The 26,178-nt window shown below is 40.2% G+C and overlaps 1 protein-coding gene across 1 annotated transcript in view; it reads left to right on the top strand.

Moving 5' to 3' along the window:
• The window catches only part of LOC140234027 (uncharacterized), a 317,781-nt gene that overhangs the window by 256,289 nt on the left and 35,314 nt on the right, over nt 1–26,178 (top strand). The window contains exons 3-5 of the mRNA XM_072314107.1: nt 5,953–6,045; nt 12,985–13,196; nt 24,490–24,553. Of these exons, the coding sequence (XP_072170208.1) occupies nt 5,953–6,045; nt 12,985–13,196; nt 24,490–24,553 (369 nt within the window). The remainder of the gene's footprint in view (nt 1–5,952; nt 6,046–12,984; nt 13,197–24,489; nt 24,554–26,178) is intronic.

Here is a 26,178-nt window from a genome sequence, read left to right as displayed (position 1 = left end):
CCATCGTTCGTAGCGCGTGCGAAACTCTATTGGGACTGCGGGGTCAGTCTTCGGTCATGCAAGATTCGCGCATGCGCAGTTTGGCCACTGATGTTCTTCCCTTGCTGCGAAGTGCGATTTTTCCCTGTGTATGAACGGTCGAAAAAAAGATCGAAATTTGGATCGCGATTGAAATTTCGATTTTCGTTGTTTGTGAACGGGCCTCACGACTGTAGGAGATGTGAGAGGAAATTTGCTATAACTTTAGTCAGGGTCAACCCCAGGTAGAGAGAAGGGAAGGGAGGAAGGGGGTGGGGAAGGGAGGAAGGGGTGGGGATGAGGGAGAGAGGAAATGAAGGAGGGGTAATTAGGGGAAGGGAGGGGGGGGGGGAGAATCCTGGTCAAGGGGGTGGGGCATTGAAGACATTGTGCATTTGAGAACAAAAGAGGCATTAACTCATGCTCATTACACACTTGCTGAACTCAGAAGGTTATCACAGAAATCAATAGATGTAAGGGAGGGGAAACCAAAGAAGTACTGTAAAAGCTGTTGTTTTCACACACAGATAAAATATTTTCACGAGTGAGGTTACAAGCATTTTCGCAAGATGTTATCACAATTTTGACTTCTTGTAAAGCTTTCGTAAGTATGTGCACTTCTTGAATAGTAATGCCTGTCCGTTTGTAACATTTTTGTGTGTTGTTAAGTTTACAGCCCAACCATGATTCGCAAAATTCACAAAAATTAAACCAATTCGAAAATAACAGCTTTTTCTGTGAATTATCTGAGGGAGGTTGCCAGGTTAGATGCATAAAGTTGTTTGTAATTTTTCTGGGTGTGTGTTATCTTGGCTGGTTATGATGATTTCGTGACAGTTTTTCTTCTCCACTCTAAACAGTGAAGTAAAATACCCTCTTTCCCCTCTAATTACAAGGGCATGGGATACAATTGATAAATGGTTGTACTAGTTATGCTATGTTTTTCCCATTTGCAAGTTGTATGTACATTTTAAAATGTTTATGTATTATGCTCCAATTTCTTGTATGATTTGTATTTTCATCTTTGCTTGTGCATGATTCATATTTTTATGTGGAGAACTGATTAATTGCTTCAATCATACATTTACTAGGAATAAAGTTTGATAGGTTAAAATGAATATAAATGAGAAATGTGATATACTGCATGCATGATACGTTATGTGTGGGACTGAAAAGTTTGTTGCCCCCCCCCCCCCCCCCATTGATGTAACATTATTTGACATCTTTTAGGGTCACTGTACAAGGTTTTAACAAACACCCACCTGTGAACTTGATGAAAGACAAATCATCTGATTGTAGTAGGGTGATTGATGTACACCTCTATTCAGCATCACACTTCCATCAAGTTTCATTCCAGTGAATTACAGATTTTAATGCATTTTCCAGATTTTAGGGGTCCTTTGGAAATTAGATAGCACTGCCCGTCCACCTCAGTCAAGTTCTTGGTCTGACCCAATTCGGTTTGACCTTCTGATGCCAATGCCGGTCATCCCCAGAAAATGAATAAACCAACCGGTGAGACACAGTGTCGGGGTAAGCGTTTGTCAGCAGTAGGCCTGTGTACGGCAGAGCCAAGCTGGGAGGAAACGTGGAGGAGATTCAAACGGTTGTTCCCAGGTCTGTGGAGCGAGGAATTCCAAATTGCAAATGACAGGGGCTGGAGAAAGTTTGTGAGGAGTATAGGGTAGGAGTCATGACTCTTCAAAGAAGGAGGGAAGTTGTAGCTAGATATCGTCGATCACAAATAGGTAGTGTGTGAGAACCTGAAGGTTTATGAGAGAGAGAGACTGTGTTAATCTCTTCAGAGGTCATTTGTGAAATGGAAGGAAGTTTGGTCAGTTTCCTCATCATCTGCCCTTCTCCCTCAGCCTTCTCCTCCCCTTACCCTTTCCATACAGCACCCATCTCCCATATCACTTCCTACCCCCTCCCCCATGTTTTCTACCTCTATACCTCTCTCCTTTGAACCACTCTCCCTCACAACTCTCCACTCCTCCCCCTCTCCCTTCCCCCTCCCTCAGTCAGGCACAGGCGCAGAAAACTGCGCCTCCCGCCAGGCGCAGAAAACTGCTACTTTGGGGTTATCCGCCCGAGCGCCGAGCAAGTGTGCCCGCTACAATCGATTCTCGTAGTTTCCGCGAACAGTCGGTTCTATTGATATCGTCTGTGTACCAGGCGCCCATTACTGCAGCTTTTTACTGATTTGCAGTGCACTAAGTACTGTATGCAAGACAAATTGCCAAAACACGATAGTATGTATGTGTATACTGCACTGTATCACCATAATTATATCGAAATACAGCATGCATCAGGCACATCCAGAGCCACACGCTCTCGCCAACAAACACCATGCGCTGTATAAGTCTCTCCACACTGACCATAGCTCATTTATAAAATTAATCAAGAAATAGGCTAGTGAGATTGAGAATGAAGTAGAAGTCATTGGGATTACCTTGCTGTTACGATGTTATGCTGTTCTGCTTCCTTTGCAGAATCATCTGCAATTAACTCTGATAACTCATGTTTAACTATATGTGCTCTCTTGTATAACTCTGTCTCTCTGGAATTTAATCTAAAACTGCAATACCTATCACATAGCCCCTGCCTCTGTGCTTTGCCAATGGTCAGTTCAAGACCAGGGAGGTATACGAGGTAGGCCCCACAGAGAGCCTGGCCGCACTTTCACAACACTTTCCTTGTTTTAAACTGCTGCCCTATGTTTACTCAACAGAGATAAGAACCCAACCTGCCGGGGAGAGTACCACAGAGAAGAGAGAGGGGGAAAGAGATGATGCGTTGAGAGATGGAAGGTGGCTGTGCTGGGGGAGAGAAAGGGAAAGAAGCCACGAGAGGAGAAGAGAGAGGAGAAGGGAGAGAGGAAGGTCTGATAGGAAGGAGTACATTTCTGTTACACTAGCCAACACCTGTTGCACAAGGCTAAAAAGAGGGCAAACCGGTGGTCATTCAAAAAACATTTACCTAATTATGTATTCCGACCAGAATTACGCCAGATGTCAAGGTTTTATTCCCCTAGAAATGATTATTATGCAAGATTAGGTATTTGGCTTACTGCAGAGGAAATATCAGAAAAGTGTCAAGGTTAGAATTTTCGTACGAAATTAATATCGATTAGGTGTCTTCATCACCTAAATTTTCTCCATGCCTTTTACACTACGAGCATCGCGTGGCATGATGGGTATTGTTATTATAATATTCATGATAGCAGAAATCGGCGCTTTTCGACAGGCGCAGTTTTCTGCGCCTGTGCCTGACTGTCCCTACCACTTTCCCTTCATACCACTCCCCACCCCTCCCCCTCATTCTTCTCCAACTCTACCCTTTTCCATCTCCACCCCTACCCCTTCCCCTCTCATGCACTCCCGCCCCCTTCCCTCCTTTTCTTTCACCCCTCTCTGCCCCCCCCCCCCATGTATATGTCGCATAGATGGTAATGTTCAAATCAACTGTCCACTTTGTGATTTAATAGCACGGTAATATTTGCTTAATGTGTTATGGGTCAGAGCATAATTGTCCACACCTGTGTCAGAAGCAGCTTTCCTTCATGCATTTGAACATCTTTATTTTGTCATCAGCAGAGTTCAGCAAGTTTAAAATCAATCCACCGTAGTGTTGTATTGTAGTTAAACAGCAAAAAACTGGCTTCCTTTTAACTCTTTATGTGCCACGTTCGCACGTCCAACTCAGTCGACGGCGTGCCAACTTCGCATATTCTGCTCAACAAACAAAGCCGCCAAAACGGATCGATAAATCGCTAATCTCGTGGTACAGTCAAAGCGTTTCTCGCGCTTTTGTTCCTCTCACATACGGCTTGCATTCTATGTGGTGATTGACTATCAAGCGGTGCTCCAAGCTAAATTTGTGTGTACATTCTAAGTTTCTTTCACTATTGTATGTGCAACAGTCATGTCTTTACAGTAATGTAGTCTGGTAATTCAAAAGAAAAATTGAAAATAGAATTGTCATACATTGTATATGGAAGCAAAGTATGGCATTCCTCTTTAACTTTGCTCACTATTTTATCCAGCTTAACAGAAATTTGAAGAAGTTATACAAATTGGAAAAAGAGGTTTCTTTCTCAAAGCATGACTACCTTCGTGTCTCAGAATAACGTGGCACACAGGGGGTTTCCACCATGGCACATAAAGAGTTAATAGTCGAAGTTTTGAGCTGTGACGAGAAAAAGAAAGTAAAAAACAAACTTATCATGTACACTTCTTCCAGCATCAAAGTTGAACAATTTCAAATCAAAACCACCACATTGATAAACAGTATCTTTAATCGTGAATCGTGTGAGATTGGTTTTCATTTATAAAGCTGTAAGCTCCCCCCCCCCCCCCACCGTTCCGATATAAAAATAAGTCTTCTCATTTCTTGTCGTGTACATTAATGAGCCCCCAGGTAAGTCACCCTAGCAAATGCTATACAGGAAACTGTTAGTGAGGTTTCATAGACAGGGTGGTACATGGTGTACCTGTTCAAATCTATTGTTTCCTCTCCTTGCATTAATCTAGCTTCCTGTCATCTTTGACCTCCTTTTTCACTCAGTTTACCCCCCCCCCACCCCCACCCCTTTTTAAAGGCAAAAACATCATTTCCATGTGCCTGCAGAAACTTGTCAAATCAGCCCTGTGCTCTAAAAGGGATGTCCATGCAAAGGAAATTGTGTGAGGTAATGTTGTGATAGCACCATTTCAGTTTGGTAACAAGCAAAATTCAAAAAATAATTAGCCAGAAAGGGTTCGCCAGAAGTACCACATGTACAGTCTCAGAGCATATGTAACTTTGGTTGCTACGTAATTTTTTTAATGATAGATAATGGATAATCAACAAATTGGGCCACAGCAGTATCCCCCCAATCTACCAGTTTAGACTGAATCACAAGCACCTTGTATGAAAATACGATCACTCAGGCATGAGCAGTCATCACATAACATTCTACCTAAAAGTTGGGCACACCGACTTTCATTATTTTACACTTTTGTTCTGAAAATACTCCAAAACAACTGTTTATTCCGGCAAATCGCGTCAGCCAGACAAGTGTCTTCATAGACACTTTGGATGTATTGCAAGCAAATTCTGAATGGTAGAAGATGAATTTGACACCCTTCTGAGAATTATGTTTTGCCTTTAAAATGTTATGAGAGAAAATCATGTGAGACGCGTAGCATGTACAGAGCTTGCAGCATGAAACTGACACATCATCATCCAGGCACCAACTGCAGATGTGGAACTCCTGGTTGTCATGACAACCCAAAAGTCTACGCTGAATACATTTTTTTTTTTTGGGGGGGGGGGGAAGAAGGGATGAAGGTTATTGTGAAGTATTATCAGTTCTCATTCATAACAGTTAACTTCTTTGAAAAATAATATTATGCCATTACATTCTGAAAGATTGAGCAGTTTTGAATACTGCATAGGTTATCTCTGCCCAATTGCTGTTTTCTTATATTGTGTCTGTTTATTTGTTGAATGTTTGTATGTTTGTTTTTCCATGGAACTAGCAGTGATAACTTTACTTGCTCACTGTGGTGGCACATTTGTACTGATGATGGAGAGATCCCGTTTGACCAGTAGAGTACCAAATTGTGATGTCATAACCATTCATCACCATGGAAACTGGTTCTAGACAACCTCACCTGTCCCGAGCACTTATGCGCGCACCTGGTTCCAAACCAATCTATAACAAAAGACTGTGATATCATCACTTTGGTGCTTAATGTAAGTCTTTTTGAATTGAAAAGTGACTCCAGGGAAAGTTGAGTGCAAAGATTTGAATTGCGCTTCGTATTGTCATTTCTTTTGTAATGCTGACATGAACAATGGTTGATTAAATGCAGGCAATAATGAATGCACCACATTGCAGTATTGATTTGGCATTCTTTTTCTCCTCTTTCCCTTTCTCTCGCCGTGCAGGGGATGTGATAGTTCGCGGGAAGCTGATGACGACGGATCCCCTCCCCGTCCGCCGTGGCTCCGTCCCCGAAAATGAATGCAAGGCACCTCAAAGTAAGTTTCAACTCAAATACTATTATTTGTGTTTGAGTTTGTGTTTGTGTTTGTGTTTGTGTTTTGTGTTTTGTGTTTTGTGTTTTGTGTTTTGTGTTTTGTGTTTTGAGTTTTGTGTTTGTATGTGTGTGTATGTGTATGCATATGTGTATGTGTATGTGTATGTGTGTATGTGTGTATGTATGTGTATTTTTATATGTATATGTGTTCATTTGTGTGTGTTTGTATTTGTGTGAGTGTGTTTGTGTTTGTGTTTGTGTTTGCATTTGTATTTTTGTGTGTTTGTGTTGAGTGAATATATTTGGGTATACACCCTAGTCATACACCCTTGAGTTGCAGAAGTGAGCCATGTGAAAGTTTGACTTCATGTTCTTGACTGTCAGTATAAGTAACTTTTTAGAAATGCTAATTAATTCTATTTGGTCAAGCCTGATAAAAAAAGAACTTCATTTATAAACTGCTAACTTTATAACCATATGAGTTTGATAAATGAAATAGCAGAAAATTACTCTCATACAGTCTGAGGAATTGAATCAAGAAGAATGTTTAGTTTGAAGTCATAATGTAGCTTTATGCAGATTGTAGCAGGTTGGAATCAAGAGGTTGTTCTTGCTTGTCAATTAAGTGAAGGAGTTAGCACCTTCTTGCCTTCCAACTCGTAACGAACAAGATATGTCTCACAGCAAACAGAGAAACTTAAGTGAGCAATGGGTCGAGGATGAACCCATGGAATTACTTCCTTGTTGCATAACACTTAACCAGGGTATGTGGATCTAAAACTGTAAGAGTACCGAACAGGTGCGATTGTTACACCAAAATGTGCCACTTTTAGACGAAGTATGGCCAGAATTTCATTGATATGAATGGAATTACTTGGCACAGATAAGTTTGAAAGCTTCCCTTGCAAATTGTCCTTCCTCTAGGTAAAGTATAGTTAACTTACAAGCTTGAGGTACCTAAGTCACCTTGTTTTGTGGGAAGTACATTCAACTATTTCCGTTCTATTCCCGATCGTGTGACTTTTCGTCAGTTTCGCGTTGTCATTGCAATAGTGCCTAGCAGCTGTGGGGGCAAGTTTACATTGTGTCACCCCCGTTGCAGCTGCCCCAGTTGATCACGCCTCTCTCTACTTTGGTAGACCAATATATTTAAAGCATGAGTCCGTGAAGTCATCATTCCCCATGCAAACATCGTGTCACTACCACATGCAAGATCAGGAGAATGCTAGCTCGCAATTTGCATCATCACGAAGCAAATTTTTCTTCTCAAGTTTATATATATCATTGATTGAATTTTCTCCCATCTGTCAAAATATTTATCGTCTTTGACTGCAGCATTACCATGAGTGACCTTTAGTAGTTTTTTGTTTACTATTATTCAGTGGAATTTTGGGCTGGTGTCGTCCCCCCCCCCCCCCAAAAAAAAAAAAAAGAAAAAAGAAAAAAACAACACAAAAACAAACAAACAAACAAACAAAAACATTTCTTCTCTCTTTTCTTCTTGATAAACCTTGAAATCATTAATTGTTGCCTTGAATCAGAGAGCCAGCAAACATAACTTTTGAGTTAAGTTAAGATTTTGAATGAGAATATGATGCACCATGCGTTACCCCGGGGTACCGTAGTACCCCGGATTACCGCGTTGTGTAGCGCCACCTCACGTCCATTCGAGAACAGTCAGAGAAAAATGCATGCACTGTGTGCGTGTACATAGTCCTTCCCATGCCACTGCATGTTATACTATGCGTGCATGAAAGCTGCGATACCACTAGCGTGTGCTTTAGTGTAGTGCAGTGCAGTGGCTAGCGCGCGCTAGCTCCAGCACCAAAATAATTTCCTCTTTTTGGCACCCAGGGTACAACCTTTTTAAAAAAATAAATAATTCAACAAAATGGCTGATTTTTATTTGGTACCCCGGGATACCATTTATGTCATCATATATTGATAAGCTGTAAGGCATAGTAGTAAATTCAAACTTGATGTTCCTTACAGAAGGACAGCCAACACCTTGAAAATATTGATATTGATATGTTTTGCTTTGAAATGCACTGACCCAATCTTTCTGAAACACATGCCAAAGAAAGCAAAAGAAACAGAAAGAGTGAGAGGCAGATTAAAAACCCCTCAAAGAATACTGTGAAGTGATTTATCAGATCAACCTTAAACTTTACATACTCATTTAAAAACCACTTTCTACTCATGATGAATGCTAAAAAGGAAGTGCTTTTCGAGATTTTTACGCACATCTCCCCACGCTTATTGAGAGGAAATGGAAAAATGCAATGTAAGGTGGACATATATGAAAACAGTCTGCAAACAGCCTCGCTCGTGTATGGCTTCATGCTTCAGATCAGCAGGTTCAGACAGTAGGATTACACTCTGAGCAATTACCCATAACCCCAAATCGACCTTGTTGACCAAAACAACTTGTTTTCAGGCCTACTGGATTCGTCAACATTGTGACTTTTTTTTTTTGTAGGTTTTTGTGATGCACGGTTAGAAACGTAAACATTTTGGCTGGCTGACCTTTCAAGCAACTTGATTTTGTGATTCCTCTTTCTCTCTCTCTTCTCTTTCTGACTCTTTAGGAGAGAGAAAAGATGTGTGGGTTTATCCTCAACCCTGCTGACCTTTAAGAATCGATTTCTAGATGTGTTCCGCTCCAGCAAATTTGCCCCCTTGCCATTATATCCCATTGCCTATTGGGATGTGGTTGACCATGTTAAAAGCACATGGAGGATTGGGGAATCTGGTAGAAAATTGGTCATTGCCTTGTGATTCAATATGGCAATCAAATAGTTTTCAAGGAGTCATAATGATGATAATAATAGCAATAATAATGATATTTTATAATAATAATAATACACAATGATAGGAGTAGTACACTTGTAGTTGGTAGTAGTAGTAGTAGTAGTAGTAGTAGTAGTAGTAGCAGCAGCAGCAGCAACAGCAGTAGTAGTTGTAGTAGTAGTAGTAGCAGTAGTAGTAGTAGTAGTAGTAATAGTAATAATGAGAAGAGTATATAATATCTTCTCTTGATCTTCATATTTGTGTTGGTATCTTTTTCTACACTTAAAGCTTATAACAATTGGATATGGATAGTAGTAAGTATACAGAAAAAAAAAGATATTCTGTAGAAGACTTACAAGTGTAAGTCATGTTTTGAACAATAATGCTGTTCCATTTACATAAATCTACATGTGGGGGAATATATGAGGTGAGCTAAATGCTGTGGTATAATCTGCAAAGCCTTTCATCCCCAAATCTCTTCCATAGCTATGAACCCATGACAATCACATTATTCTGGAATGAGACAGTTCATCTGAGGGTCATTTTTTTTAATGACTTTAACTAATTTCTCTCAGTTTCAAACAGGAACCCTCGTAGAAAGACGATCGGAGCTGGCATTTCCTTTCTTCCTATTCAACTCCTCTTCATCTTCTTCATCTTCTCCTTTATTCTTCCTCATTGTTGTCTTTTTTTTTTAAAGCATTTTTCCATGTTCTCTTATTTTTTCTTATTCTTAATTTTGAGACAGGGGTCAGGGAGTGTACTTATGAGTTCCTAGACTGGCAATCTTGTTCAAGGTTGACATGGAAAGCTAATCCAGACGGCTTTGGTTAAACTGAGCCAGAGAGTCTGGGGAGGGAGAAAAGGAGATGCGTCTGTTGATTGGAAGGGAACGGAAAACGGTTGGCCTGGGGATGGCGCGTGTGGACAAACTGATAGTTCATACGATACAGGAAAAAGGAATATCTTTCTGGAATGCGAGAACAGCATCTGGGCAAGCACAATAATCGAGTCAGAAAGGGGGAAACTGTAGGCCTTATGTTGGGTGTTGTACAGCATGGCCATCTTTGACAAGTTAGGGTCTTCTTTGGCTCACAATTGCTTGATCAAAAGCTTAACCTTATGTTGGGTGTTGTAGAGCATGGCCATCTTTGACAAGGGTCTTCGACTCACAGTTGCTTGATCAGAAACTTAGTTTGTTCATTTTTAACCCATTGAGGATGGACTGATTTTGCTACAACACGCATTTCCCACAGACCCCTGCCTGAGTATACTTGAGGCTCGTCCTCAATGGGTTAAAGAGCTGGTAGTGGTACTGCGGGAATTCATTGGTGTCGCGATTCACTTGCTGTCCAAGGGGTTACGTTCGATAACTACGAATAGCACCAGTCAGGGAATGTGCGCATTGAAGCATACGCTCATCGGTAATGGGTCGACTCTAGTTGAGATTTTACCAATGTTTGTGTACTTGCATTGAGATCAGTGATGAAACTGTATAGAGTACATATTTCATTATGGAAATTCTTGAATATGTCCAAGTCAGGTCTTTTAAAAAGACAAAGCCAGTGAGTTCAGTTCCTTTAACCCGTTGAGGACGAGTCCCGAGTATACTCGGGCAGGTGTCTATGGTAAATGCGTGTTGTAGCAAAATCCAAACCATCCTCAATGGGTTAATGCTCAAAGGGATATGAATAGGACCCCCCCAAAAAAAGAACAATGTGTAGGCCTAAGAAGTAGTATTATGCATATTCATGGTATTACTGAAGAGTCATTTTGCTCCATGTTTCACCTGAGCTTCATCAGAGATGAAATAGTTCTCATTTGTGTTCGGGACAAAAAAAGTCAGACTCTCTCTGAAGATTCCAGTACAGTCCCCTGTTGGCCATTTAGTGCTTGCAAAGCATGCAAACACAACTTTGCCAAAGAGGTATTTGTCATTTATACTAGTTACAAAGATATATTCTGGTGCATACACTGTATCAAATGATTTAACCACCTTCCAAATGAGTCATATCTTTCATATCCTACATCAAATTTTGTGTCATATTCTAGTTTTCTCTCTCTTATTTTATTTTTTTTTAACTTAACTGTTACTTTTGCAAAGTTGCTAGCAATTATTATGACTTTATTACAATATTTGTTTTCCTGCAAAATGAAGAAAATAGGGTTTTAAAATGAGAAAACACGGTTTATAGTTTATAGTTAGCATGCTATAGTATGTGTACTTTTCCATTAATGAAAAGAAATAGAATTCCTGCCTTTAAAAATACATATAGGGCCTATACATAGATATACATATTTTTTGAGGGGTTGGGGTTCTTCAATTTTCATACTGTGCATCAGTAGTATTTCATTTTTTAATCATCTGTAGAGGTTCCCAGTGCCTTTAAATACTTCACTATCAAAAGTCTTTCCCCCTGCTGTGTTTTCCCTTTAAATTCCTCTTCCAGACTGTTCTCAATTTCAATGTCAACCAGGATCTTGTGTCATCATCCCAGTACTGTGCTTTCCCCAGCCTTTACACTTCCTGCAGGCCTGGAAAGCTATGATCCCTCAGACGGCCAAAACGATATATCCCGTCATCGTCGTATGTGTATGCCCCCAGCTAGCTGCTCACGCTCATCAAATTCCCAGAATATGATGGAGGGGGGGGGGGGGGAAGGGGGGTGGGGAGGGTGTAGGGGAGGAATTACGAAGGAAAGAAAATAGTGAAAACCCAGCAAAACAGAAACATATGGGTCATTTTTGTGTGCCGCACATATAAGTCAATTATCAAGTGCCTTTTTGGTCCGTTGATATTTTCTTGTGTGTGTGTGTCTGTATGTCTGTTTTTCTGTGTATCAGGATGTATGTGTGTGTATGTGTGTTGGTGTGTGTGTTTAGTATGCATTGGAGGTATTGCCAGCATTCACTTTGAATTCCCAGGCATCTTCCACTACGGTCGTCTAGAGCCGACGAAGAAATGTTTGAGCTTGCAGCACGACCTCTAGTGGAATGTGAAACTTGATGTTGCCACTGCATGTCAGGCAATTTAAGTTTTTAGTCGATGTTGGTGGTCTGTAATATTATAGTTTTTACTCTGTGAAAGAAACCTTTTTTTGTTTGAAAATCCATTTTTTTGCAAATTGTTTGTGATTGTTCATACATTGGATATTCCCTTGAGGTGGAATTCCTGGCACAGAACATTGGTCTGGTTTGTATCTAGCCGAGTTCTATGTAAGTTCTTTGTTCTCCCACTGTGTGGAGTGCTTGGGGACAGGGAAGGGACATGGGGAGGGGGATAGGCCCTACAGGGGGAGGGGGGAAGAGAGGGGAGGGTTAGGGTTAGTTGTAGACCCAGGGAACCAATCCTTTAAATCTGGGCCTTGTGCATGACTGGAATTATGGCAAATACTCAATACTGTACTAGTGCAACTGCAACGATTTCAGTCTCCTAGTCTAGATGTTTTTTTGTTCTTGTTTTTGAACCATTTTATTTATTTCTTAACCTCAAGCTTCTCAGTGGTTCAAGGAAAGGTTACGAATCCAGATCTATGTATGCCCTGGACAAACTTGTTCTTATCAGGGTCTTGGGGCATTGTGCCCCCCCCCCCTTCTTTTATTTTCTTTCTTTTCAGTGATTTCGGGCTATCTTCATGACGTCTGAGTAGTTACCAGTTTGTGGGTAGAGTGCTTTATCATTCCTTCTGTTTATCTCTTCTTGAACATTCAAGCTGAGAAATTTAATCGCTCGAAAAAGTAATCACACACATCTGCATGTTTGGTTTTTTTGTGTGACAAGAAAAACAAGTTTTTGTCTCACGCCATCATTGTCTTCTGCGACATAAGCAGCCAGTCTTGTGATCTGCAGAGATGAGATATATCTCAATCAAAGTCTAGGGAAGAAAGGTCAGATTTGTTTTTATTTTAAACCCTCAGCACTCCTGTGGGATTTTTGGTATTATATTGCAAGCATGCCAGGCGTGTTTAAATGTTGTAGGATCTTTAGTGCATATTGGAAATTTCTTATTACTTGGGATGCTTCATTTCATTGAGATTAAATTACAGGGCTGTGATACCTTGTTTTAATTTTCACACTTTCAATTTTCCAGAGTACTCTTGGTGAAAGATATGATTTTCTGATGTGTATTTGTTTTGTCTCTCAAAACAGTTTTTGCCAGCAACAATATTCGGCGGACAAGTCTACAGACCCCGACAGTGGTGGCCATCACACCCTCGCCGACGATCACCACTGCTTCGCAGGCGAAGCAGTCCAAGGCGGATACGGAGAACCGCGGCGGGGACACGCCCAAGTTGGCCGACGCCCATCACCGCACTCCCCCCACAGTACTCATGGACTCGGCTTACCACGGGCAGACCCAGGTGAGAATACACGCCAACTTAAACCCTTCATATGCATTGAGTGCCGTAAACCTTTCATATGCATTGAGTGCCGGTTGGCTGAGAAAACCCCATAGTATTGTACACACTGTCCAAAGTCCCTGGCAAAGAGAGAGAAACTCAATGCCTTTTTTTTTTTACATTGACTTTAATAGATAGTATAGAACTAAAGAGAATTTGGATGAAGTTTCTTCAAGTTAAACCTAAAGTGAGAAAGTTGTGAATTCTGAAGTTTTGAAAATTTTCTTCTAACAGTGGTATTAGTAGCCATCACATATGCAAATTGAGGTGATGACATCATTTGCAAAGTGATGACATCACTTCATCAATTTGCATATTATGTCTGCCATTGACTTGTGCCTAAGATCTGCAATAACCTACCTACATGTATGAGGATTCCTGAGGTAGCTAATGAATTACTAGAAACACAATTCTCACAGTATATCTGCTTAGAAACCAGTGTAATTGTTGAAGGGTGATAATATCATCCAGGTAGCTAATTTGCATATGTTACAGTAACCATTATCACTGTTCAAAACAAAAGAAGCAAAACATGTGAAACTTAAATATTCTTACTTTAGGTTCAATTTTGGTAAAACCTTTCCAATTCAGTTAATGTGCAATTAATCGTTTGGTAAAGATAGCAATTGACTCGTTCGATCAAAGAAGGCGATTTCTTGAAGCAGAACAACATGGAAAAAAAATAATGTTACTTTGGTGATGTCATCGAGTAGTTGGGTGTTATTGCAACAAAGCTTGTGACTGTAAGCCGATGCACATTTCCAGGCAATGTCTCATGTCTTCATACAGAATTGAATTCCGTGTCTCCGGAGACACTGTGGGCTCAAAATTTGATGTAGGGATAGAGTTGTCCAGTCTTCAGTAAACATACATGTGTTTGTTCCCCCTCCCCCCCCCCCCCCCCCTCCTGATGAGCTTCCCTCGTTCTTTTTTTTCTCTCTTTCTCTTTCCCTCCCCTTGGGCATGTGATATTGTCTTTTTGTTTTTGTGTTTTCATTCGCGCTTTCATCCCGTAATGGTTATCTTTGCAGTTGGGATAGAAATGATAAAGGCTTCTGCTCTGCTGACGTCACAATGTCTACGCGAGGCTCGGGTGCATGGAATCAGATATTTCTCGTGTGTCTGCACCGTCTTATTTGGTCATCAAAGGATTTACAGCCACCGGTCTTGCTTCTCACCTTGATTCAATGTCTTTGGCCGGTGGGGAGAAGCTTAGATGCAAAAAAAAGAAAAGAAAAAGAAAACAAAAGAGTGTAATATTCACCGCTGCGGAGGATAAAAAAGGATTGAAATTTTCGGGAACGAGTCTGTGACGAAATTTGAGATTCTACGTCATCATTGTTGGCTTGTGTGAGTGAAGCGAGGTCATTTCTGACCACGAGTCAAATGAATCCTCACGCCTCTGCGTAAATTGTTTCTCTTTCCATGTTCTCGTGATGAGTTGTCACGTCTTCTTCCAAGACGGCTGGACGACCTTTCAACAGCGATCGCCACCATCTTGAAAACTGCTTGCGGTTTCCGATGCTTGCATCATGAATTCTCACGTTCGACAGCCAAACACAGGAAATTATCGAGCATTTTCTGCAGTCGGAAAGCAGTTAACTATAGGAAGTTGGTAAAAAAGAAACCACGGACCGAGATTTCCTGCCATAAAATTCCAAAAGGAAGAGCTTCATTTCAATAGCTACTTTTCTTTTCCTTCCAGTAACATTGAACATTATTGACAATGACCACAATGGGAAGTCATTGTGAATATCTTTCATGTTTTGTTTCTAGGTGACACAGTTGTATTTGTTTGCATGCATTTCTGCTGACACAAGTTTCTCAATTAAGGCCTCCATCTGACATTTACAGTTTTTATTGTGTTTTTTTTTTTAAAGTGAAAAATTCATTGAATAGAGTGGTACACATTTGTGCATCGCAGATCATTTTTCAAATCACCTCATGTACTTGGAAAGAGAAATTGTTTTTTAAAACAGAGATATTGCTGTGGCACACTCAGATTCAGTGACCGTAGGATTAATCTGAAGAAAGAATAAGAAATTATAGCCAATAGAATGTTTTTGTCAATTCAAAACTTAATGGTTGGGGTTTATTTTTCAGAATTAGGCACATTCTTTGAATATACTTTGTCATTGACACACACACACACACATACACACACACACAGACACACATGCACAAAGAAACAAACAAACTTTTTTTTTTGTAATTTTGAAATGGTGGAAAGTAAGGAGAGATAATACTGTGTATTGTATCAGATTGGTTGGATCTTGTGGCAAACACAGTTAGCAAATCTTAAAAGAGTACATGCAATGAATATTATCATGAACCGGAGACAGGGAGATACACCTGTCATTACCCTTTGTTAGATGATGAGATGAGGTCTGAAAAGAAGACTAATGATTGCTTTTAGATTGTGTATGAGGAGGAAGCGATACTTCCAATCTTATTAAAGCGACGTTTGTCCTTATTTAAAGGTGCCGCTAAATAATGTCTCCTGCTTTAACAATCTGAATGGCATGGTTCCACATGCCACCAGAGTATTTGGTTTTCTGTTAACATAAAGCAATGAAAAAATGAGCTTGAAAAGAGACTACATGCTGTGTAAACAACATAATGAATATAGATATATGTAAATATTCATAACTGAATAATACACGCCTTAAATTTAAAATAACAACAACAACAACATAACAAAACAACATCAACAACAACAACAAACTAAACTTCTTTGAAGAACAGGATCAAAATATTCAATTGTTTGTTGTTGTTGTTTTTTTTTTTGGTGTGGTGATATTTGGTCATTGATCTCTGGATAGTGACATCAGAATTTTCAAAAGATTTTTGTATGCTTGAGTGTTGTCAGTGTTGTTGTTTGTTTTTTTAAGGCATTTGAACATCATTATTTAGCTCAGCCAGTCAAATTTGGCAGTCCTGGGATTGAACCATGTGATTGTTAACACATTGAAGACTAGTCCCCAAGTAATACTCGGGCAGGTTCCTATGGGAAATGCTTGTTGTAGCAGAAATCAGCTTGTCCTCAATGGGCTTTAACCAGTTGAGGAAGAACCCTGAATATACTTCGACAAATGTCTATGGGAAGTGCTTGTTGTAGCAAAATTGTCATGTCTCCAATGGGCTGAACAGTGCCTTAAAAATCTTAGTAGCATTGTACAATATCACTAAACCTCCCAACCTTCCACAGTGATATGACTGTCATGCCTTCTGGAAGAGGGTGTGGGGGAAAGGGGGGGGGGGGGGTAAAAATGTGCAAATACCACTACTTGTAAGTAATGGTTTCCCATCGTTGTCAGCAATCTTCCTCTTGAGGTTTATAATGGCAGTGTCTGGAACCAAGGCTAATGGAGGGCATACACTCTCACTGCACTTTCATACCGATACTTACATTAACTCTGTTGATATAACCAGCCTGAGTAGCTATAATACCAAACTGTCAGTGGTTGCTTATTGTAATTCAATACCGTTACCAGGAAATGGGGGAGGAAAGTGGGGGGGGGGGGGGGGGAGACTAGACTTAAAGTGTTAAAGTGTGACTCAATCCACTTGTAGATTTTAATTGATCACTACAGAACAAGGAAATAGGCACAGAAGTGGAATCTTGAGTATTTCAGAATGTGTGACTATAACACAGGTGCATCTGATGACTGAACCGTTGTTTTTTCAGAGGTTATGACTATAAAGCTGCCAGTTTTGTTTTAAATCGGGGGAACATATTTGAAATTTACTGTAAAAATATCATTTGTGTGTGTGTGTGTGTGTGTGTGTGTGTTGTGAAAACCTTGTATTATGATAGGTCGGAAACCTTGTAATTTGATAGTTATCTTAACCTCTTACCATATTAAAGATCGCTTGCAATGTCAATCTTTACCCACTCAAGGAAGTTGTATATTTTGCATTTGATGGAATTCATTGTGTACTTCACTTTGCAGACCATAATCATTATTATATGCATCAGTGAAAGTGGCACATATAATTACAGCCCCCACCTGCCCCTCCCCCCCCCCCCCCACACACACACACAGGCACACACTTGTACCCACGAGGACAGCCACAGGTTGGTCAGTAGATTTCTGGAATGGGGGAGGGGAGGGGAGGGGAGGGGGACAGCCACTGGAGATTCAGACATAAAAGGTATAATATTTCCAAAGATGTCATAGTAAAGACCACCTATGAAACACTGTGATCCTTCTGAAAACATTGCTCTACTGATTTGAAATGTAGCCTTTTGGGTTGATTGTGCCAAACTAAATTACTGTTCGTTGGAATTGTGCCCTTACTGTTGACAAACATATCATATAATTCAACTTTAGAAATGCAAACACCAGACAGGTCCTGCAGGCTATACTGTCACTTGGGAAATTCAAACTCCAGACTGGTGCTAGAGGCTAGTCAGCCGGAAATCGCCATTGCCAATCTGAGGAGTAGCGCAACAGTAATTGTTTATGAGAGGTAATCTGATTGTAGACATGGTTAGATCATACTGTATGTCAGCCCAACAAACTGAAGAACCAGCATTAGAGTTAGGTGGTCTTTTTTTGTGGAGGACAGTACAAACATAATTGTCTTTGATCGAGGAGAAATGACAGTTTATACCAGCTACCAAGTTGTGTTGCAAGAAATGCAGACTTTTGATGTGTAAACCTTCTAGGCACATGGCGCATAAAAGCTTTGTAGTTATAGCACACCTATCTCGTTCATTGACTAAGAAGTGACAATGTGATTTGAGTCAGCATTATTTCCTTCGAGGTCAAAGGTTAAGGGCAAGTACAACTGAGAGGGGAGGGGGAGAAATAGAAAGGTTGTTATGGAAACCAATGTGTTCATAATTGTGTGTGTGGGGGGGGGGGTAGAGAGAGGGGCCATTTAGTTGCATTAGTAGACTTTCAAAGCAAGTTAGCATGCTTAACTCAATATGATTTTTTTTTTCTGAGAGTCAAGACGACTAATTCTTAGTTATTCATCGCTTGCATCACAGCGCAGTTTTGCTCGCTTCTGTTGGATAGATCAAAATGGTGGTGTAATATCTTCAACTGGCCTCTTATATCATAGCACTGTGTCCATATATCCGCTGTATCTCATATCTATTGTTTATTATACAGATAGAGAGAGAGAGAGAAAAAAAGAAAGAAAGATAACCTTTACACATATATACTATCGGAAAAAAAGATCTGTTATTGTGAAATGCCTTGAGAAGTAGATCAGGTAAAGGTAAATGTGCCAATGTCCAGCAAAGTGATATTGTTTTATGTCTCCCATTCTATTTAACTACAAAGAAGTCATTGACATTTACATTGTGGATTTGGATTGGGGGGGGGGGGGGGTGGGGGTGTATGCTTAGAGGGGGAAAGAAGAGAGGAGAACTTAGTATGTATCCGAACTAGTTCATGAGACGATATGTCGGTCAATGTGGGGGAGGGTTCAGTAGGGTCAACGGCCGGACAGCTGTGGAGATGGGGAATGCTCGCATCCTTTTGTTATGAATAGAAGTTGGTGGCTGGATTTAATATGAATTCGGCGGCTACAAAATCCACTAGCAATTGGTTTGTAAGTTTGTAAAATTGGTAAAATCGAATTCCACCTGTGAGCAGGTTATTGCATGTTTTCCCGCTCTTGAAAATATCAGTGCAATAAAGCTCCACAGAGTACCACAAATTTGACCTGCAGTGGGCTGAGAAGAAAGTTATAAAAGTACACAGTGTTTTATGCTTGCAATATATACATACTGTATGTAGCTTCTTAGTATTTCTTTGAGAGTTGTAATTATAGTGCATGCTGCCTCCATACCCATATGATAGAATCCATGGCATATATTTTTTTTTATTATAAAGTTGTGTATTTTTTTTACATTTATTGTTTATGACTGCTGCATTTATAAGAGTAATATATAATGTATTTGTATGTGTGTGCGTGTTGCCATAAATGTATTTTATTTTTATGTTTTCCTACACTTTTGATATTGTAGCTTTCTATGAGGTGAATAAAGATATAATGAGAGGAAAAGTTATTAATAATCCTGCAAGAAATTTTTTGGGTACTTTGCCACTGTTACTGCAATACCTTTTTACAGCATTTTCATCATTTAAGATTAAAGAAACAATCATGAATATTCATTCATTGTGTCATGGTTTAATGTGTGAATCGTTTCTGTAGATGCTACCAAACATTACATTCAACGCAAACCTTTTGGAGACACTTTCGAACACTAGGTAGCTCTCTTTATATCTCAGTTTTATAGAAGACTTAATTTATTTCAAATTTTTGTTTTACATTCAGCCAATCAGCCACATTTCTCTTCTGCTGATATTTCAATGAAGTATGTCTTCCAAGCATTCAAGTCTGAAAGAGATTCTTCTTGTATTAAAAAACAAAACAAAGATCTTTCAGTACGTTGCATGCGTATCGGGCAATTACCCTCCGGCTAATTACTGGTTAGTGGTAAGGTTAAAGATAAGGGTTAGGGTTGGGTTTTAGGGTTAGAGTTTGGGTTGGGGTTAGAATTAGGTTCAGGATTAGGATTAGGATTGGGGTTAGGGCCAGGGGAAGGGTCCGGGGTAATTGCCCAGGGGGTAGTTGCCCTAGACCCGTCTCATGTAGTCTGGAATTTGATCCAGCCGTGATGAGTAAGTCCATATCTAATGAAGATGGGCACAGAGACCAATGTTTTCTCTTCTCTTCTGTTTGCACCACCTTACCAGCAGAGGTCGAGCAGAACTGGACAACATGCGCAAATTTCTGAGATGTTTCAGTGGCGATTTAAAACCGGAAAACCTGTAGGCATGAGGCTGTCCCATTGAATGACAGTTACACTATCAGAAAGTACTGAAGGGGGGGGGGGGTGAATCTCGTCTGCTTACATTTTCATTAGTATTGCCATCTGTGTTCAACTTTGAGCTAATCACAGAATGCAGTCTAATGGAAGTTGAACTTGTTGAGAAAGGGCTGAGCTGATTTGGCTATATTGTAAAAGTGGAAATTTTTGTGGCGTTGAAATTTTCACACATTTCATGCAACCAGAAACTAGCACAAAAATGAAAGCATGCAAATATTTTCTTCTTTTTTGCTATATGTTTAAGAAGTTCATGTCTTGATTCCACGGAATAAAAAACACACGGAACTCATCTTACAAGCCGAGTGCAAAAAATTACTCACACAAAAAGGTCCACTTTTACAGTAACACCTATTTTCCACCTTCCCGGGTATATTCATGACTAGTCTTCAACATGGTAAACAAAAACAAAAAAAAAAGTGTGAGATTAGGGAATTCATGACTAGTTTTGAGACATCATTGTGAATGAGAATGCTCGTAAAAGATTCTTGGTAACACGCAGGAGGCGCTAAAGTTCTGTTTACAACTGTACAGATCAGATCAACTACTAAAAGCAGTCAATAAAAGTGATTGTTTACAATGCAGACATAAACATGTACACTTTGTAGTTCGATACTGGTCTGAGGGTCATGGTGTTTTTATCTTCGACGGTCACCTGTACTTCATACTACCCCTACTCTCCATAGAGGATTCTCTGTGAAAGTGCTGGTTACCGATTACGCAACATACATTTGTAGCTTGGTGAATGACCATGCAGACTATTCAAAACCCATTGAGGATGGTTTGATTTTGCTACAACACTCATTTCCCATAGATGCTTGCCCGAGTATACTCTGGACTCATCCTCAACGGGTTATTCAAGAAAGAGAGGCTATATACATTAAGCCCCTTTAACCCATTGAGGATGGGCTGATTTTGCTATAACACGCATTTCCCATAGACACCTGCCCGAGTATACTTGGGACTTGTCCTCAACGGGTTGATTGAAGCTTTACTCTATAGGCTGATCTGGTTACACATTTAACCCTTTTTGCCCTGTTTCTTACAATTAGCTGTAACTTCCTATGTTTATTCATCAGCATCGATTCATATGATCACGTGATCCTTCGAAACTTGGTCCTAGTTGTAATGTTAGCAAATCCACTCGGATTTAGCAATGTGCCTCGGTTCAACAGAAAGGCCATAGTGACACAATATGGACTGAGGGGATTAAGTAATCTCTATTCATTGACAATTTAGTTTCCACATATCTGGGTTAATCTGGAGAGAAGACCCTCCTTTGGATGTGCCAATCAGCAAAGAAGGCATAGTAAGAGTTAGGTGTGGTATATTATGTGACACCTACTTTAAAGGTCCTGTTTACCTTTGGGAGCAGTGATTTCAGAAATGTTCAAGATGTCACATGTGATGCATATGGGTAGGTCTGTTGTATCACAAAACACCCTACCATATGAAATTGTCACAATAAAGCCTAAAATCAGGTGTAAGTTTCTTCAATTTGTCTCCCTCTACAAATTAGATTAGTTAATATCTAAAATATAAGGAGATATCAGTATTTTTCTCATTTAACCATAACTGTAGACGGTTTAGCCTGGAAACATTTTTATTTTAACTATTGTTCACATTTTGTGTATTTCAAAACACTTAACATAGATTATATGGATTCAAATTTTTATAGTGATTGTTTCTATCCCTAACTCACATTTTAGAAGTATTTTAAAGCACTAATGCTGGGTTTTTGTTTCATCTGCAAATGGTAAATTATGCCTTTAAGCCATTGGCATATCGTCGCTGGGGTGACAAAACCTCGTATCTCAAAATTGTCAAATGTTCAGGAGAGCGAAAAAACATGGCGGCCAAAGCACTATAGTGAATGGGAAAGCCTTCTCTTTGACATGTCATGGTGGCTTCATTTTTGGAGTAAGACAGTTAGGATTTGGCCAAGACATCACTTGACCCATTATTTGACCATTAAGCTAAAAAAAAATTTTTTGACATTTTTGAGATACGAGGTCTTGTCACCCCAGCGACGATATGCAACGTAGGTAGCCCGGTACACAGACTGTCGAAAGGACAATATATCATTCAGAATAGATAAAATAACTTAACTTCAAGTAAACTGTCTTTCTAATTTCATCCTTCAAGATCCTCTCCCCAAATATCTGCAGGCATCAATATAACATTTTAAGCACTCTAAGAAAATGTATGGACATGGAAGAAACTCGCTTATTGGAAATGTCTGACCAGTACTTTTCCTCACTTGGACATCATATTGAGTTACAAGGATGAACAAAAGTCATCTCTTTCCAAGAAAACTGTGATAGAAATTTGAAAGTCCAGTAAGAATTGAAAACACAGGACATTTTTTTAATGATATTGTGTCCGTTGGACATGCTGGCACTAAAAACACTTTACGATGTCCAGTGTGTGTCCTTAAACGATTGAAAGAAAAGAAAGTAGAGTAGCCTCCCCATTAAATTCAGGCTTGACTAAGTTTGGAAATCAGGACGAGGTCATACAGAAATGATATTCTCCTTTGCAATGAGCTCGGTCTCTTCACATGCTGGTAGTATTGATCCAAAAGGCAGAGACTGTGGTTGTCCAAGAGTGGTCCTCTTGCGTCCACTCGTATCTGGACGCTTTGGACGTGCTGGACGTAATGCGAGACAGCTGCCATCAAGGGAGAATTGTAGCCAACGAGATCTTCTGGTCGCTGCGAAACCACTTACTTCGTGAGAGGAGTTTGCGTTACTCTTTGATGCGAGTTGAGATTAATGTCGTGATGATGGATGGTCCCGGGTCCAGTGCGTCTTTCTTCAAGGAGTTGCAGTCGCAAGTATGTCCCTGCTGTTGCTTGTTCACCTTTTCTTTAAACCCGTTGAAGTCTAGCTCCGAGTATATTCTGGCAGGTGTCTATGGGAAATGCATGTGGTAGCAAAATCAGTCCGTCCTCAACGGGTTAACGTTCGTTACCAATCTTCCCTCCCCATCCACATAATATATTGCAATATTTAGGGCGATGCAGTGATATTCTGTTGGGAATGAACAAAACTCATGTCATGACCTGAGTATTTTCATACGTCTTTTCCAAAGGGGAAGGAGAAGAAGCAGGTTGACTCTCTTTTTTTCTCTTTTTTTCTGGGGGTGGGGGTGGCTGGGGTGAATCAATGAATGCACAAGGTGATATATTTTAGCATGATTTCCAGAGCATATTCTCATTTGTGTTCACCCCAAATTTGTTCCTTCTTTACATGGGTGTTACCCTACCACAAGAGAAGGAATCGGTGTCCAGTTCCACCTGCCAATGGAGTGGATGAGAGATTGGATTCTCAATGAGCGAGGATCACATGATTTTTGCAGTGAAAATTTTCGCAACCTCCAGCATTCTTTGACATTGATGCTGTGATGGCACAGTGTTGTTGTGCTCATCATTTGGTGAAGCTTGTTGCTGTCTGGTGGGGAAACGTCAAAACAGTCCTTCCAAAAAGGGGGAGTGGATATTTTGGGGCAACAAATTTGTGCAACCTGAGGTTTTTAAGGCATTTGTGGTGAAGCGTGTGACTTGCACTCATCAAGATCACCCCCAATTCCACCTGTTCCGTGCTTCTATTGCTGCCACAATGATTCGACTCTTTCACAGTGAGCATTCCACAGATACCAGGGCCAAGAGCGGAAGGGGTTTGAGATTTTGAGAGGGTCTGGAAAATCTGTGTTATATATGCGAACCCCTTCTCCCTCTTTACACCATCGAAAATGTGATGAGATGGTTTCTATGTACATAATTTGAATGACCCCTTTAAATCATTGAAAGCATCATGAAGAGAAGTGTGTCATGATTGTTATACAGAGATTCATCTCAGGGTTGGTTACAATTAGTTTTTGCATCCTCTTCCTCCTCTTCATCCTCCTTCTCTTACCTCCTTCTCATGGTCAGCTTTTTTCCTCTTGCTTCTTCTTTCTTTTCTCCTTTTGTATCATTTCTACTCGTAAAGATAACTTATCAATTCAGTGGCGGATCCAGAGGGGGTGTACTTGGCACGGCCCCCTCTTTATTTTTGGTTAAAAGAAAAGGAATAAGAAAGAAAAAATGGGGGGTTGCTTGTGCCCCACCCCCTTTAATTCTACAAAGGCACCTCCCCTTTATGGAATTCCTGAATTCGCTCCTGCAATTAGCCCTGTACAAAGTGAAGAAGCGGCAGTACTGCAACATAGTTCTGACTGCATAAATCGAGAAGCAGAAATCAAACTCCATGTACTTGTATATCATTCTGTCAGTTTTCATAGGGTATTAAAAAAAAAACATAAATGGTCCTTTTTCACACCCCATCACTGTTTTTTCTTTGCCCTATGAATGAATCAACTTTCATTTTCCCTTTTGTTTCTCCCCTTTCTCATTGCCCACAGCAAATGCTGAACAACATCGGCCAGTGGGATTTCAACATTTTCAAGTTTGACGAGATTTCGAGAGGTAAGTGGGAGTGAGGTGTCGACAAAACACTGAACAGTTCAACCATACTTTTTGTGGCCTTGCGCGGATTAATTTTCACTTTCACCTCGAGTGGTTGAAGCCTGTGATTATGACACATTAATCCTTTAACACACCTTTCCTACTTATGTGCATATGCTTGCCATTGTAGTTTAACCCTCATAATGCCACCTATGTTGCTGAGTATGTGTACAAATAAACTATGCTGTCAACCCATGTGAGATGTTCTTCCACCTCTGGAACATATTTTTGGTGGATTAAACACCCCAAAACCGGGATTGCAAAGTAACATTGACAATGTCAATGTTGTAGCTTTTAATATAGATTGGGTTAAAACAGCACGTAGAACTGCAGTGTCAGTTCCCTATAGTTCCTTGCCTTTAGCCCCATACATAGTAAACCATGTCGCGAGAGACCAGGCATCATAGCTCTAGCTGAAGCATTGAGAATCTGGTGGCATGGCAAGAGTTAAAGGGCAATGCGACTGGAACCGCAGACCCAGAGCCCAGAAGTGGTTGCAGCTCTCAAGATGAAATAGATGTCTCATGATGTGGGTTAATCAGTTTCTATAGGCAAGAAAACTGATCATTGTATTTAAAGTCCTTCAACCAAATGAAAAGCAATGAAAAAAAAAAAGTTAAAGGGGAAGGCTAGTAACTGATCAGTGGGAATCAGTGGAAATGCTGAGAGGTGATTGTTCCAATCCTTATGGGATTCATTCAAGAGTTCATTGTATATCTATTGTTGTGTGAAAATGATTTGCTTCAGAACGGTCTCATATTCAAGTAATGTGCAGATTAATGCTCCGTCACTGACCAGGGACGCTAACCTGGAAGCATTAAACTGCACATTACTTGAATATGAGACCATTCTGAAGCAAATCATTTTCACACAACAATAGATATACAATGAACTCTTTAATGAATCCCACAAGGATTGGAACAATCATCTCCCAGCATTTCCACTGATTCCCACTGATCTGTTACTAGCCTTCCCCTTTAATGTGAGAGGGGCTTTCAGGATGATTTTCACTCTCTCTCTCTGGTGCCCCATTTCATAAAGACATATGCAGGTTATTATCACAAACATTTCTGCAGTTACCACACTTCAGAAGCTCAGGGTCTAATCTCTTGGTACATGTACCTAAAGCTGCCTGTATGATAACCAGAGTTGATGCAAGCTGCAGTGATTATTTGAAGAGACATTGTACAGTGGGGGTCCAAAAATTAGATTTCGTGGTCCCAGCACAAAAACTTCATCATCCAAGCAGGTTTTAGAAGAAAGCAGAAGTTGTAAAAAGATCTTAACCCGTTCCATACTGAAGTCGGAAGTGCCCATAGACTTAATACGCAGGCCGCCGGGTTCTTGTGCAGAACGGGTTAAGAGTAAAGAAGTGATTAAAGAATTTGGAGTGTGGCACCCCCAGAGTGGAACAACTGCATTTGAAGAGATGTTGTGTACCATGACAAACTAATATCCCGGAGCATAATGCCGAGCTTTCCTTAATCTATCATATTTAAATGTTATCATTCAAGTAATCTTCTCTATACTCGTATCACAATGTAAATGTGATGCAAGTGTGGTGTCAGATTCCATTCATACTGCTT

The sequence above is a fragment of the Diadema setosum genome, chromosome 10 (assembly GCF_964275005.1).
Source record: "Diadema setosum chromosome 10, eeDiaSeto1, whole genome shotgun sequence".
Taxonomy (NCBI): Eukaryota; Metazoa; Echinodermata; class Echinoidea; order Diadematoida; family Diadematidae; genus Diadema; species Diadema setosum.
Note: the sequence above shows the minus strand (reverse complement) of the source record. Positions and strands in the feature narration are given on the sequence as shown.